Genomic DNA, 16,868 nt, shown 5'->3' on the forward strand with positions numbered 1-16,868 from the left:
TCTTCCGTATCCAACCCCAGTCCAACAGCCAGTCGGAGCGAGCCAACCAGGACTTAGAGACGACACTTCTCTGCCTCCGCCAACCCTACCACCTGGAGTCACCTGGAGTCAGTACGGGTTGAGTACACCCGCAACACCCTTCATTGCTCTGCCACGAGTCTCTTGCTCTTCGAGTGTTCCTTGGGATATCAGCCTCCGATCTTCCCTGAGCAAGAGGAGGAAGTCAGCAATCCCTCTGCCCAGATGTTCATCCGCTGCTGTCGCCGTACCTGGAAGAGAGCCCGGGCTGCTCTGTTGAAGACCATTTCCAGGTATAGGCGACAAGCGGATCACCACCGGACCCCTGCTCCACTCTATCGGCTCAGGCAGAGGGTATGGTTCTCCTGTAAACTTTCCCTCCATTTCATCGTTCCGTTCCCCATCTCTAGAGTCATTAGCCCCACTGCTGTTTGTCTTTTGTTACTCCGTACCCTCCGTATTCACCCTACTTTCCATGTGTCTAGGATTAAGCCCGTGTCTCACAGCCCTTTGTCTTCTGTTTCCAGGCCCACCCCTCCTCCCCATGTCATCGATGGCCATCTGGCGTACACGGTGAGCCGGCTCCTGAGTGTTCGACCACGGGGCAGGGGTTTCCAGTACCTGGTTGACTGGGAGGGTTATAGCCTGGAGGAGAGGTGCTGGATACCCGCTAGAGACATCCTGGACCCAGCCCTTATTGCCGACTTCCACCGCCAGCACCCCAGCCAACCAGGTATGCGCCCAGGTAGGAGGCCAGGTGGTGCCCCTAGAGGGGGGAGTACTGTCACACCCTGATCTGTTTCACCTGTCTTTGTGATTGTATCCACCCCCCTCCAGATGTCGCCCATCTTCCCCATTATCCCCTGTGTATTTATACCTGTGTTCTCTGTTTGTCTGTTGCCAGTTAGTCTTGTTTGTCAAGTCAACCAGTATTTTTGTCTCAGCTCCTGCTTTTCCCAGTCTCTCTTTTTCTCGCCCTCCTGGTTTTGACCCTTGCCTGTCTTGACTCGGAGCCCGTCTGCCTGACCACTCTGCCTACCCTTGACCTTGAGCATGCCTGCCGACCTGTACCTTTTCCCCACCTCTGGATCATTGACCTTTGCCTACCCTGACCCTGACCCTGAGCCTGAGCCTGCCTGCCGTCCAGTACCGTTGCCCCACCTCTGGTTTACTGACCCCTGCCTGCCTTGACCTGTCTATTGTCTGCACCTGTTGGATTATTAAACCATTGTTAATTGTTAAAGAGACACACACCGGCATACGCACGCACACGCTAACTTACTCACTCTACACACACGTACATTGTAATGTAATATTGTGGTATTATACATGTTGTATTGTAGATGTGTAGTGGTAGAGTAGTGTGTAATAACGTATTGTAGATGTGTAGTGGTGTAATAATGTGTTGTATTGTAGCTATGTAGTGGTATAATAATGTGATGTTTTGTAGATATGTAGTGGTAGAATATTGGTGTAATCATGTGTTGTACTGTAGTGGTGTAAAAATGTGATGTTTTGTAGATGTGTAGTGGTGTAATAATGTGTTGTTTTGTAGATATGTAGTGGTAGAGTTGTGGTGTAATAATGTGTTGTAATGTAGTGGTGTAATAATGTGTTGTATTGTAGTGGTGTAATAATGTGATGTAATAATGTGTTGTATTGTAAATGTGTAGTGGTGTAATAATGTGTTGTAATAATGTGTTGTATTGTAAATGTGTAGTGGTGTAATAATGTGATGTTTTGTAGATGTGTAGTGGCAGAGTAGTGGTTTAATAATGTGTTGTATTGTAAATGTGTAGTGGTGTAATAATGTGATGTTTTGTAGATGTGTAGTGGCAGAGTAGTGGTGTAATAATGTGTTGTATTAATGTGTTGTATTGTAAATGTGTAGTGGTGTAATAATGTGTTGTATTGTAGATGTGTAGTGGCAGAGTAGTGGTTTAATAATGTGTTGTATTGTAAATGTGTAGTGGTGTAATAATGTGTTGTGTTGTAGATGTGTAGTGGTGTAATAATGTGTTGTGTTGTAGATATGTAGTGGTGTAATAATGTGTTGTATTGTAGATGTGTAGTGGCAGAGTAGTGGTGTAATAATGTGTTGTATTGTAAATGTGTAGTGGTGTAATAATGTGTTGTGTTGTAGATGTGTAGTGGTAGAGTAGTGGTGTAATAATGTGTTGTATTAATGTGTTGTATTGTAAATGTGTAGTGGTGTAATAATGTGTTGTGTTGTAGATGTGTAGTGGTAGAGTAGTGGTGTAATAATGTGTTGTGTTGTAGATGTGTAGTGGTGTAATAATGTGTTGTATTGTAGATGTGTAGTGGTAGAGTAGTGGTGTAATAATGTGTTGTGTTGTAGATATGTAGTGGTGTAATAATGTGTTGTATTGTAGATGTGTAGTGGCAGAGTAGTGGTGTAATAATGTGTTGTATTGTAAATGTGTAGTGGTGTAATAATGTGTTGTGTTGTAGATGTGTAGTGGTAGAGTAGTGGTGTAATAATGTGTTGTGTTGTAGATGTGTAGTGGTGTAATAATGTGTTGTATTGTAGATGTGTAGTGGTGTAATAATGTGTTGTATTGTAGATGTGTAGTGGTGTAATAATGTGTTGTGTTGTATTGTAGTGGTAGAGTAGTGGTGTAATAATGTGTTGTATGATGTACTCTTTTATTTCACCCTTACCATTTTGGGTGATGTAATTGAATCTTGTTTGGACCCCAGTAAGAGTAGCTGCTGCCTTGGCAGGAACGAATAGGGATCCATAATAAACCCCAGGAAGAGTAGCTGCTGCCTTGGCAGGAACTCATGAGATTCCTTAAGAACTAATGGGGATCCATAACACACACGCACACGCACGCACGCACACACACACACACACACACACACACACACACACACACACACACACACACACACACACACACACACACACACACACACACACACTTCAATGACCCTCTCCTGTGCTGTTCTTTCCTCAGGTGTTCAGTGAGTGGTGCCGACCCACTACCCCCCCTCACCTCCTCTACAGACAAGTGACTGTCTGAGCTGCTCTGACCCACTCTCCAATCTCCATAGACAAACATTGGCAATAGAATGGCCTTACTGAAGAGGTCAGTGACTTTCAACGTGTCACCGTCATAGGATGCCACCTTTCCAACAAGTCAGTTCGTCAGGGACCACTGAGTGTTGAAGCGCGTGAAAATCGTCTGTCCTCAGTTGCAACACTCACTACCTAGTTCCAAACTGCCTCTGGAAGCAAAGTCAGCACAAGAACTGTTCGTTGGGAGCTTCATGAATGGTTTTCCATGGCCCAGCAGCCGCAAACAAGCCTAAGATCACCTAAGATCACCTAAGATCACCATGCGCAAAGCGTCGGCTGGAGTGGTGTAAAGCTCGCCGCCATTGGACTCTAGAGCAGTGGAAATGCGTTCTCTGGAGTGATGAATCACACTTCACCATCTAGCAGTCTGAATCTGGGTTTGGCAGATGCCAGGAAAATGCTACCTGCCCAAATGCTTGGTACTAACTGTAAAGTTTGGTGGAGGAGGAATAATGGTCTGGGGACGTTTTTCATGGTTTGGCCTAGGCCCTTTAATTCCAGTGAAGGGAAATCTTAACGTTACTGTAACGATTGTCTTCCTCTTCTGATGAGGAGTAGTCAAGATTGGACCAAAATGCAGCGTGGTAAGTGTCCATGTTACTTTAATATAACAGAACACGACAAAATACAAAAATAACAAAGTGAATGACAACGAAAACCGAAACAGTCCTGAATGGTGAAACAAACATAAAACAGGAAACAACTACCCACAAACACAGGTGGGAACAGGCTACCTAAGTATGGTTCTCAATCAGAGACAACGATTGACAGCTGCCTCTGATTGGGAACCATACTAGGCCAAACACAGAAATACAACACATAGAACAAAACAAAGAATATAGAACATAAAATGCCCACCCCAACTCACGCCCTGACCAAACCAAAATAAAGACATAAAAAAGGAACTAAGGTCAGAACGTGACAGTTACAGCATACAGTGACATTGTAGACGATTCTGTGCTTCCAAATTTTTGGAAACAGTTTGGCGAAGGCCCTTTCCTATTTCAGCATGACAATGCCCCTGTGCATAAAGTGGTGTAAAGTACTTAATTAAGTAAAAATATTTTGAAGTACTACTTACAGTTGAAGTCGGAAGTTTACATACACTTAAGTTGGAGTCAATAAAACTCGTTTTTCAACCACTCCACAAATGTCTTGTTAACAAACTATAGTTTTGGCAAGTCGGTTAGGACATCTACTTTGTGCATGACACAGATACATTTTCCAACAATTGTTTACAGACAGATTATTTCACTTATAATTCACTCTGTCACAATTTCAGTGGGTCAGAAGTTTACATACACTAAGTTGACTGTGCCTTTAAACAGCTTGGAAAATTCCATAACATGATGTCATGGCTTTAGAAGCTTCTGATAGGCTAATTGACATAATTTGAATTAATTGGACGTGTACCTGTGGATGTATTTCAAGGCCATACCTTCAAATTCAGTGCCTCTTTGCTTGACATCATGGGAAAATCTAAATAAATCAGCCAAGACCTGAGAACAAATATCGTAGACCTCCACAAGTCTGGTTCATCTTTGGGAGCAATTCCAAATGCCTGATGGTACCACATTCATCTGTACAAACAATAGTACGTAAGTATAAACACCATGGGACCACTCAGCCATCATGCCGCTCAGCAAGGAGACGCGTTCTGTCTTCTAGAGATGAACGTACTTTGGTACGAAAAGTGCAAATCAATCCCAGAACAACAGCAAAGGACCTTGTGAAGATGCTGGAGGAAACAGGTACAAAAGTATCTATATCCACAGTTAAACGAGTCCTCTATCGACATAACATGAAAGGCCGCTCAGCAAGGAAGAAGCCACTGCTCCAAAACCGCCATAAAAAATCCAGACTACGGTTTGCAACTGCACATGGGGACAAAGATCGTACTTTTTGGAGAAATGTCCTCTGGTCTGAGGAAACAAAAATAGAACTGTTTGGCCATAATGACCATCGTTATGTTTGGAGGAAAAAGGGGGATGCTTGCAAGCCGAAGAACACCATCCCAACCGTGAAGCATGGGGTTGCCAGCATCATGTTATGGGGGTGCTTAGCTGCAGGAGCACTTCCCCAAAAATATGGCATCATGTGGAAGGAAAATGATGTGGATATATTGAAGCAACATCTCAAGACATCAGTCAGGAAGTTAAAGCTTGGTCGCAAATGGGTCTTCAAAATGGACAATGACCCCAAGCATACTTCCAAAGTTGTGGTAAAATGGACAACAAAGTCAAGATATTGGAGTGGCCATCACAAAGCCCTGACCTCAATCCTACAGAGAATTTGTGGCCGGAACTGAAAAATCGTGTGCGGGCAAGGAGGCCTACAAACCTGGCTCAGTTACACCAGCTCTGTCAGGAGGAATGGGCCAAAATTCACCCAACTTATTGTGGGAAGCTTGTGGAAGGCTACCTGAAACGTTTGACCCAAGATAAACAATTTAAAGGCAATACTACCAAATACTAATTGAGTGTATGTAAACTTCTGACCAAATGAAATAAATAATTCTCTCTACTATTTTTCTGACATTTCACATTCTTAAAATAAAGTGGTGATCCTAACTGACCTATGACAGGGAATTTTTACTAGGATTGAATTGTATTTGGCTAAGGTGTATGTAATCTTCCGACTTAAACTGAAAGTAGTTTTTTGGGGTATCTGTACTTTACTCTATTATTTATATTTTTGACAACTTTTACTTTTACTTCACTACATTCCTAAAGAAAATAATTACTTTTTACTCCATACATTTTCCCTGAAACTCAAAAGTACTCATTACATTTATTTCAAATGCTTAGCAGGACAGGAAAATAGTTAAACTCACGCACTAATCAAGAGTCATCCCTACTGCCTCTGATCAGTGTCACGTTCTGACCTTAGTTCTTTTGTTATGTCTTTGTTTTAGTATGGTCAGAGCGTGAGTTGGGTGGGTATCTATGTTCCTTTTTCTATGTTATTCTGTTTCTAAGTGTTTGGCCTAATATGGTTCTCAATCAGAGGCAGGTGTCAGTCGTTGTCTCTGATTGGGAGCCATATTTAGGTAGCCTGTTTGTCATTGTGGGTTGTGGGTGATTGTTCCTGTGTCTGTGTCTTCACATTACGGGACTGTTTCGTTTTCGTTCGTTCACGTTGTTGTTTTTGATCAGTGTTCTATTTGCTTTATTAAAATATGGAAACTTACCATGCTGCGCATTGGTCCTCCGATCCTTCCTACTACTCCTCCTCAGAAGAGGAGGAAGACGAGCGTTACAATCAGCAGACTTATGAAACACAAATGCTTCGTTTGTAAATTATGTGTTGTAGTGAGCCCCTGGCTATCTGTATTTTTTTTTTGTGTGTGTGTGCCATCTGGTTTGCTTAATATAAGGAATTTTAAATGATTCATACTGTTTCTTTTGAACTGAAGTATATTTTAGCAATTACATTTACTTTTGACACTTCTGTATATTTAAAACCAAATACTTTTAGACTTTTACTCAACTAGTATTTTACTGGGTGACTTTCACTTTTACTAGAGTCATTTTCTATCAATAAATCTTTACTTTTACTCAAATATGACCATTAGGTACTTTTTCAACCACTGCATAAAGCTAGGTCCATAAAGAAATGGTTTGTCGAGATTGGTGTGAAAGAACTTGTCTGGCCTGCACAGAACTCTCACCTCAACCCCATTGAACACCTTTGGAATGAATTGGAACGCTGACTGCGAGACAGGCCTAATCGCCCAACATCGGTGCCTGACCTCACTAATGCTCTTGTGGCTGAATGGAAGCAAGTCCCTGCAGCAATGTTCCAACATTTAGTGGAAAGAAGAGTGGAGTCTGTTATAGCAGCAAAGGAGGGACAAACTCCATATTAAATGCCCATGACTTTAGAATGAGATGTTCGACAAGTTTGTTAATTTCTCTACCATAAGCTGCCTCCAATGTAATTTTAGAGAATTTGTCAGTACGTCCAACCAGCCTCCCAACTGCAGACGACGTGTATGGCGTTGTGTGGGCGAGCGGTTTGCTGATGTCAATGTTGTGAACAGAGTGCCCCATGGTGGCTGTGGGGTTATGGTATGTGCAGGCATAAGCTATGGACAACGAACACAATTGCATTTTATGGATGGCAATTTGAATGCACAGAAATACCGTGACGAGATCCTGAGGCCCATTGTGGTGCCAGTCATCCGCTGCTATCACCTTATATTTCAGCATGATAATGCGTGACCCTATGTCGCAAGGATCTGTTCACAATTCCTGGATGCTGAAAATGTCCCAGTTCTTCGATGGCCTACATTCTCACCAGACATCTCACCCATTGAGCCTCTTTTGGGATATTCTGGATCGACGTGTATGACAGTGTGTTCCAATTCCAATATCCAGCAACTTCACACAGCCATTGAAGATGAGTGGGACAACATTTCACAGGCCAAAATCAACAGCCTGATCAACTCTATGCGAAGGCAATGTGTTGCGCTGCATGAGGCAAATGGTGGTCACATCGGATACTGACTGGTTTTCCGATTTTTAAGGTATATGTGACCAACACATGCATATCTGTATTCCCAGTCATGTGAAATCCATAGATTAGGGCCTAATGATTTATTTAAATTGACTGATTTCCTTATATGAACTTCAAAAATCTTTGACATTTTTGCATTTCTATTTTTGTTCAATATACCAGCGAACCTGGACTGGTAAAACACTGATCCCACTAGAGGAGAGGATAGGCAGATGAGCATTATACCCAGGGGCACAACTTTCACTGGGGACAGGGGGGACATGCACCCACATTCTGAAATTGCATTTTTGTCCCCCAGTTTTATCATTGGAACGTGATACAAAACGAGGCAAAGGTGTGCTTTAGGACCATGTGGACGACTCTGAGCAGTCAGGCAGGCTGTTTGGAGTTTCTATCCTACTGGATAATTTTTAAAATAATAATACACTTCTAAAACCAAAGTTGCACCACTGATTATACCTGAAGCACTTCAACACTGTCTTACCTCATCCTGATATACCCAACCAGTTGTAGAGTATTCCTTCCTCATCCTGATATACCCAACCAGTTGTAGAGTATTCCTTCCTCATCCTGATATACCCAACCAGTTGTAGAGTATTCCTTCCTCATCCTGATATACCCAACCAGTTGTAGAGTATTCCTTCCTCATCCTGATATACCCAACCAGTTGTAGAGTATTCCTTTGTGTTGAACGGGTTCTTTCCCCAACACTCATTCCAGGTTTTCTGAACATTTACAGTATATCTGTGATCTGACACTCATAACACAGACTGTTCTCAGCCAATCACACACAACTATTATTTGACTGATTAGATAGCTACTGTTCTGGTACTAATGGCGCGTTCAAGACAACTGGGAACTTGGAAATCTCTGACATCCGACTTCAGCGTGTTGAAGACAACTGGGGGGAAAACTAGCTCAGACGGGGAATTCCAAGTCGGAAACTCAGGAATCATCCTAGAGCTCCGACCTGAAGATCACTAACGTCACGATTTTACTTTTTTTTTTTTTAAATACCCCCCCCCCAGACTTCTCCCAGAAGTGTGTACTGTAGATAGATCCCTTCTAACCCTTCTCCCAGAAGTATGTAGGACCTGGGAACTATAGCTACCTGTCATCTGGTACTGACTCTAACCAAGAGGTTACACTCCAGTAAACAGGCTGGTGTTACCTGTCACCTGAGGACGATGGGTTTATCTAGGTTTGAAATTGTGTTCAAAGACCATTGATCATGGACAAGGAATTCATCTTTGTTACAAAGTATTATGATTTATTAACCATGTGGCAAAATAGTACATTGTCTTTAATTGAGTAGGCAAATATACATTCATGTTTGGAGCTCATTCATTATTTCAATTTCCCTTCATACATGAAGGTTTCCTATCAGCTACATATTCTAAAATCATTTTAAGAAACACTGAAAATTGATATTAAAAGGCTACCTGGGCTGTAGAACGACCACAGATCTATTATGTGTAGGGAAAGGAGGCTGTGGTGTATTGGGTAGGGTAGGCACCGGGGTTCGGCTCGGACTGCGGCTGAGTCACAGGGGTCATTAGAAGTACTTGATGGGGTCAAAGGTCAGGGTTAATCAGAAGTACTCGATGGGGTCGCTGTGGGCTTTGGACTCCTGCAGGCTGGTCAGCTCCAGTTTGCTTCCGGCGTGTGGCAGCATTTTATACACACGCAGGTGGACATGGTCTTCACCACCAACATGAACCTGTAAGACACAGAGACGAGGTCAGAGTGAGCCAGTTGGACACAGTGGTAAGAACAGAGAACAGGCCAAATGAAATTGGTCACACACACATTTGTAACAGTATAGTTAGCAGATGGTTAGCAGATGTTATTGCGAGTGTAGCGAAATGCTTCTAGTTCCGACAGGTAGTTGTGGAATTGTTAGATATTGCTGCACTAACACACACAAATCTATGTAAAGGAATAAGAATATATACATATATGGATGAGTGTTAGGGTTAGAGGTCTCTAACAACTGACAAGTTACATCCATCCATGTTTCGTGGAACATGTGAAATGGAATCCAGTATCAATGCACTGAAATGCAATCTGTGTCCACTGGACTCTTGGCTTACAGTGTAACAATGTAGGCTACTGAAAGTGTACTATCAAATAAACTCCATAAACTACCCTCTTTAGTTACACATTACAGTGCCCTTATTACTGGGTAATTTAAAGTGTAACATGTTTTGTAATGACCCATTACTACACTATTTACCCTGTACTAGGGTTACTTAACCTTTATTTAACTAGGCAAGTCAGTTAAAAACGAATTCTTATTAACAATGACGGTCTACCCCGGCCAAACCCGGAAGACGCTGGGCCAATTGTGCGCCGCCCTATGGGACTCCCAATCACGGCCAGATGTGATACAGCCTGGATAGGGCTAAGAAGTGTGTACTGTAGGGCTGTACCTTAGGGCTAAGGTTAGGAAGAATGAGTATTTACAATACTTGTTACACTGTAATTACATACCACAGTAATAAGGGGACAGTAATGTAAAGTGTTACGTAGCAAGAAATATTCAAGCTGATACCTTGATGAAGAAGTTGGTCCCTGCCACCACCTGAGTCTTGTAAATTTTCGCTGTGAAAATGTCAAACTTCCTCCCCGTTTTCTGCTCTGCATGCGGCTTCATCTGTGATGAAAAAACATGGTTATCTTTTAGTAACTACAATTTTAATAGGCTACATTTGGTGGCGAATGGCGATAATCAAGTTCATTACTCGATCTACACAGACACTGACAGTCCCCTTTCCTCTCTCACCTCATCACAAATCTTCTGCACCTCTTCAGTGGCATCCTTTGGCCCAGTTGTTCCTCCACACAATGGCATCTTTACTGTCAGACTGACCAACCGACCGAACACCGTCACTGAAACTATCGCACTTTATAGCAAATACCACATTCGCTCACTTTAACACCAAAGACAAAACAACGAGTCACATGTTTCACCGGATATGAAATCTGAAGCATCCGGTTGAAATGTCCACTCCCCACCAAATAGAGAGGCTATTCGGACCATTGATGTATACTGAGAACGTGCTCAAATTGATTATTGGAGAGAGATTCTATGTTACTAGCCTCATGTCATGTATATGTATAGCCATCTCGAGCGAACTGCGATATAAAGTGTTTTTTCTCAAAGTTGCCGGGATGTCACGTGCGCATATCAGTACACTCGTAACAACTTAAGCATTACGAAACGTTTATTCGATCAAATACACCTCACGTAACAAATAAGACATACGTTTTTTTGTTGACCAAATTCGACACTCATTGACATCCATACAAAAACTCCTTGCTTGGCGGGCGAAATAACTGCCAAGCGAATGCTTCATAATTATACATCCGGTGAAATCTGTCTCATTGTTCTATCTGTACGTATACCAACACAGTCTACCCTTAACTATGTATTATATGAACAAATAAGCAATGTTTTTAGGTACTAATATCGCAAACTCATGGCGCATCAAACTCAATAACAGAGATCTGATGCCACGCCCCTTCATAATCTCTTTAAACTCGACGCGCCCTGAGTTTGTGCTATTAGTACAAATAAACAACTGCTTATTTGGATGCAGATATCTATTTTACGGTGAGAACGCGAAGTAAATTATCGGACAAGAAAATACAAATAATCTAGTATTTTCTGTATTTCGGTCGGCATAATTCTAAACTCTTAATTTATTTCAATCAGTTACGGATATTGGTTCATCTTGCAGATAGGGAGTGATATGTATTCGCTTGGCCAACAGTATCAAAGATGTTCTACAAGATGTTCTCATCTATCTGTGACAGTATCTTGTATGCTAACGTTAGCAACCCTAGTGAACATTGGGCCTAGATAGCTGTTTGCCGTTAATTATGTGAAAGGTTTTCAATAATACCAATTCTTGGAAGCACATGGGAATACATTTATTTCATGACTTAAAGGAGTCACCAAAGACCTGGACAAAAAAGGTCTAAGGCTAAACAAACAACTAAATAGGTACATAACACTTAGCATGTCTTGAGGCCTTAGACCTTTTTCGTCCAGGCCTTGGGTGAATTATGCTGCCTCTGCTGTCCCTCTAGCCATTGGACAAGGGCAAGGCTAGTGGTAAGAGCAGCTGACTGTCTCTTTACAGCGCGCACTCTCAGGTCAGTTCCGGTACCTATTTAGTTTGTGTTTGTTTACGCATGTAAAGTGTAACACTTTTTTTCTAAATAGATAACATGCCAGTCCTGGCTGCCTCATGTTAATTGTATATTACTGTAAACAAAAGTCACAGCGGAGGATATGGACCTAACTGGAACAGGTGACCATATTGCAGCTAATGGCAGGGGTGAGTATCACCCTAAATAGAGCTTTACCCTGGGGGCATCTGACCCTAAAACAGGTTCTCTACCGCCACCCCCAGAAGTTTCACATTTTTGTTTTAACCCTAATGTAATGATGTGCACCTAGTTGGGAAGCAAGTTCAGTTAGTGTTTCAATAAATAAACACAAAACAAGAGCGCACGACCTTAACACTTGAACATAAACAATAACACCTGGCGAAGGAACCAAAGGGAGTGACATATATATAGGGAAGGTAATCAGAGAGGTGATGGAATCCAGGTGAGTCTGATGATGTGCAGGTACGCATAATGATAGTGACAGATGTGCGAGCCTGGTGACCTAAAGGCCAGAGGGGGAGCACACGTGACACTTAAACAGCCACACCTGATTTAATTTGTCAAAGGCTTGATAATTAGAAAGAGGAGGAAGGGAAGCTCTACTAAGGTACACAATAGTAAATTTGGTAGACAGGTGCTCTTTGGTAAAAGGGGTAAATTGGTAATCAAAAAGAAAGGAGGACCAAGGCACTCTTCATATAATTAATTAAAATGCCTTTATTAGTATGGCATGTTCAATAGAAACAAAGTTTTAAAAAATCTGACGCGTTTCGGCCTTTTTTAAACTTTGTTTCTATTGAACATGCCATACTAATAAAGGCATTTTAATTAATTATATGAAGAGTGCCTTGGTCCTCCTTTCTTTTTGATGGCTTGATAATTAGTTGACTAATTGAACCATGTGTGTCAGTTAAGGGTTAAAAATAAAGTGAAGCGTCTGGAGGGGCCGAGGAGAGGTTTGGGAAACCCTGCTCTAAAGGAACACCAAGGGAGATGCCAAGAGCGAAATCTCACTTGGGGGATTTCGCAAGGCTAGGATCGTTACACTACTCCATCAGTTCAGAAAACACAACCTGTGCTTCTTTATCACAAATCCCTCACACCTTAACAGGACATGCTTTTGAACCTCAAACACTATCCTTCTTCTGCTCATCAAATCAAAGTTTATTTGTCATGTTCGTCGAATACAATAGGTGTAGACCTTACAGTGAAATGCTTACTTACAGGCTCTAACCAATAGTGCAAAAAAGGTATTAGGTGAACAATAGGTAAGTAAAGAAATAAAACAACAGTAAAAAGACAGTGAAAAACACAGTAGCGAGGCTATAAAAGTAGCGAGGCTACATACAGACACCGGTTAGTCAGGCTGATTGAGGTAGTATGTACATGTAGATATGGTTTAAAGTGACTATGCATATATGGTGAACAGAGAGTAGCAGTAGCGCAAAAGAGGGGGTGGTGGGTGGCGGGACACAATGCAGATAGCCCGGTTAGCCAATGTCGCGGAGCACTGGTTGGTCGGCCCAATTGAGGTAGTATGTACATGAATGTATAGTTAAAGTGACTATGCATATATGATAAACAGAGTAGGAGCAGCGTAAAAGAGGGGGTGGGGGGGCACACAATGCAAATAGTCCGGGTAGCCATTTGATTACCTGTTCAGGAGTCTTATGGCTTGGGGGTAAAAACTGTTGAGAAGCCTTTTTGTCCGAGACTTGGCACTCCGGTACCACTTAACATGCGGTAGTAGAGAGAACAGTCTATGACTGGGGTGGCTGGGGTCTTTGACAATTATTAGGGCCTTCCTCTGACACCGCCTGGTGTAGAGGTCCTGGATGGCAGGCAGCTTAGCCCCAGTGATGTACTGGGCCGTACGCATTACCCTCTGTAGTGCTTTGCGGTCGGAGGCCAAGCAATTGCCGTACCAGGCGGTGATGCAACCAGTCAGGATGCTCTCGATGTTGCAGCTGTAGAACCTTTTGAGGATCTCAGGACCCATGACAAATCTTTTTAGTTTCCTGAGGGGGAATAGGCTTTGTCATGCCCTCTTCACGACTGTCTTGGTGTGTTTGGACCATTCTAGTTTGTTGGTGATGTGGACACCAAGGAACTTGAAGCTCTCAACCTGCTCCACTACAGCCCCGTTGATGAGAATGGGGGCGTGCTCGGCCCTCCTTTTCCTGTAGTCCACAACCATCTCCTTAGTCACGTTGAGGGATAGGTTGTTATTCTGGTACCACCCGGCCAGGTCTCTGACCTCCTCCCTATAGGCTGTCTCGTCATTGTCGGTGATCAGGCCTACCACTGTTGTGTCGTCTGCAAACTTAATGATGGTGTTGGAGCCTGGCCATGCAGTCGTGGGTGAACAGGGAGTACAGGAGGGGACTGAGAACGCACCCCTGGGAAGCTCCAGTGTTGAGGATCAGCGTGGCAGATGTGTTGCTACCTACCCTCACCACCTGGGGATGGCCCGTCAGGAAGTCCAGGATCCAGTTGCAGAGGGAGGTGTTTAGTCCCAGGATCATTAGCTTAGTGATGAGCTTTGAGGGTACCTTGGTGTTGAACGCTGAGCTGTAGTCAATGAATAGCATTCTCACATAAGTGTTCCTTTTGTCCAGGTTGGAAAGGGCAGTGTGGAGTGCAATAGAGATTGCATCATCTGTGGATCTGTTTGGGCAGTATGCAAATTGGAGTGGGTCTAGGGTTTCTGGGATGATGGTGTTGATGTAAGCCATTGCCAGCCTTTCAAAGCACTTCACGGCTACGGACGTGAGTGCTACGGGTCTGTAGTCATTTAGGCAGGTTGCCTTTGTGTTCTTGGGCACAGTGACTCTGTTGGTCTGCTTGAAACATGTTGGTATTACAGACTCATTCAGGGACATGTTGAAAATGTCAGTGAAGAAACCTGCCAGTTGGTAAGCACATGCCCGGAGCACATGTCCTGGTAATCCGTCTGGCTCCGCAGCCTTGTGTATGTTGATCTGTTTAAAGGTCTTTCTCACGTCGTCTACGGAGAGCGTGCTCACACAGTCGTCCGGAACAGCTGATGCTCTCATGCGTGCCTCAGTGTTGCTTGCCTCCAAGTGAGCATAGAAGTGATTTATCTCGCCTGGTAGGCTCGTGCCACTGGGCAGCTCACGGCTGTGCTTCCCTTTGTAGTCTGAAATAGTTTGCAAGCCCTGCCACATAATACGAGCGTCGGAGCCAGTGTAGAATGATTCAATCTTAGCCCTGTATTGACGCTTTGCCTGTTTGATGGTTCGTCGCAGGGCATAGCAGGATTTCTTGTAAGCTTCTGGGTTAGAATCCCGCACCTTGAAAGCGACAGCTCTACCCTGCAGCTCAGTGCGAATGTTGCCTGTAATCCATGCCTTCTGGTTGGGGTATGTACGTACAGTCACTGTGGGGACGACGTCCTCAATGCACTTATTGATAAAGCCAGGGACTGATGTGGTGTACTCCTCAATGCCATCGGAAGAATCCAGGAACATGTTCCAGTCTGTGATAGTAAAACAGTGCTGTAGTTTAGCATCTGCTTCATCTGACCACTTTTTTATAGACCGAGTCACTGTGGCTTCCTGCTTAAATTTTTGCATGTAAGCAGTAATCAGGAGGACAGAGTTGTGGTCAGATTTACCAAATGGAGGGCGAGGGAGAGCTTTGTACGTGTGTGGAGTACAGGTGATCTAGATTTTATTCCCCTCTGGTAGCACATTTAACATGTTGATAGAACTGATTTAAGTTTCCCTGCATTAAAGTCTCCGGCCACTAGGAGCGCTGCCTCTGGGTGAGAGTAGAAAATGGTAGGAGGGGGTATTTACCTGATGTAGGGTTGAAGCCAGGTCGCTTGACCTTAAGGAAATCACACAACAACCCCGAGAGAGTAAGGGCCTCATCAAGGCTAAAGTTGCACCTACTTGTCAGGCAGGATGACTACCTTGTTAGGACATTTCTAACTAGTACTAAATGCAGTTGTAATATACTGACCAATTTTAGCTCACTGACTTTGATTTCAATTTGGGATTAAATACAAAGTAGTGCTATAAGACTTTCAAATCCTCAGACTGATTGACTGTAACCTAATCCTCTGTCTTGAAGGCATGAACTCTTAGGTTGCATGTTTTAAAAATGTTATATTACTTCCAAAATAAGAGGAACCACAGCTAATGTACATTGAAACCACATAGTTATGCACATGTAGTCTAACGACATATACAGTGGCTTGCAAAAGTATTCACCCCCTTTGCATTTTTCCTATTTTGTTGCCTTACAACCTGGAATTAAAATAGATTTTTTTAGGCGGTTTGTATCATTTGATCTCTGATTAATGCCCTCCTTGTCTGGTACGTGAGTTTTGGTGGGTGGCCCTCTCTTGGCAGGTTTGTTGTGGTGCCATATTCGTTCTATTTTTTAATAATGGTGCTTTGTGGGATGTTCAAAGTTTCAGATATTTTTTTATAACCCAACCCTGATCTGTACTTCTCCACAACTTTGTCCGTGACCTGTTTGGCGCGCGCTCCTTGGTCTTAATGGTGCCGCTTGCTTAGTGGTCATGCAGAACATATACTGAGATCATGTGACAGATCATGTGACACTTAGATTGCACACAGGTGGACTTTATTTAACTAATTATGTGACTTCTGAAGGTAATTGGTTGCACCAGATCTTATTTAGGGGCCTCATATGTGAATACATATGCAGCAGCACATTTCCATGTAACATTGTTTTACATTTTTTGAAACAAGTAACTTTTTTTTATTTCACTTCACCAATTTGGACTATTTTGTGTATGTCCATTACATGAAATCCAAATAAAAATATATTTAAATTACAGGTTGTTATGCAACAAAATAGGAAAAATGCCAAGGGGGATGAATACCTTTGCAAGGCACTGTACAGTACCAGTCAAAAGTTTGGACACACCTACTCATTTCAGGTTTTTCTTTATTTTTACTATGTTTTGGGTTATTGAACCACCAACCCACCTCTCTAATCTCTAGGCCAGTGGTTCCCAAGCTTTTTATAGTCCCGTACCCCTTCAAACATTCAA

The 16,868-nt window shown here is 42.8% G+C and overlaps 1 protein-coding gene across 1 annotated transcript; it reads right to left on the minus strand.

Annotated features, from left to right (window-relative positions):
- Positions 1-8,882: 8,882 nt before the first annotated feature.
- On the minus strand, positions 8,883-10,629 carry LOC120049214 (cystatin-B-like). Its single transcript, XM_038995446.1, has 3 exons — positions 10,425-10,629; positions 10,194-10,295; positions 8,883-9,359 (listed from the first exon to the last, which is right to left on the minus strand). Exons 1-3 carry the CDS (start codon positions 10,491-10,493, stop codon positions 9,231-9,233), a joined length of 300 nt encoding a protein of 99 aa, XP_038851374.1. The 5' UTR covers positions 10,494-10,629; the 3' UTR covers positions 8,883-9,230.
- Between the last annotated feature and the right edge of the window lie 6,239 nt (positions 10,630-16,868).

This window comes from Salvelinus namaycush, chromosome 6 (genome assembly GCF_016432855.1).
Source record: "Salvelinus namaycush isolate Seneca chromosome 6, SaNama_1.0, whole genome shotgun sequence".
In the NCBI taxonomy this organism is placed as follows: Eukaryota; Metazoa; Chordata; class Actinopteri; order Salmoniformes; family Salmonidae; genus Salvelinus; species Salvelinus namaycush.

What these genes read in the sequence shown, in the direction of transcription:
- LOC120049214 (XM_038995446.1), bottom strand. Translation starts at nt 10,493, where the DNA reads ATGCCATTGTGTGGAGGAACAACTGGGCCAAAGGATGCCACTGAAGAG. An exon ending in TGCAGAAGATTTGTGATGAG is followed by an intron (nt 10,296 to 10,424) that starts GTGAGAGAGGAA and finishes TTTTCATCACAG; the next exon opens with ATGAAGCCGCATGCAGAGCA. An exon ending in GGACCAACTTCTTCATCAAG is followed by an intron (nt 9,360 to 10,193) that starts GTATCAGCTTGA and finishes TGTGTCTTACAG; the next exon opens with GTTCATGTTGGTGGTGAAGA.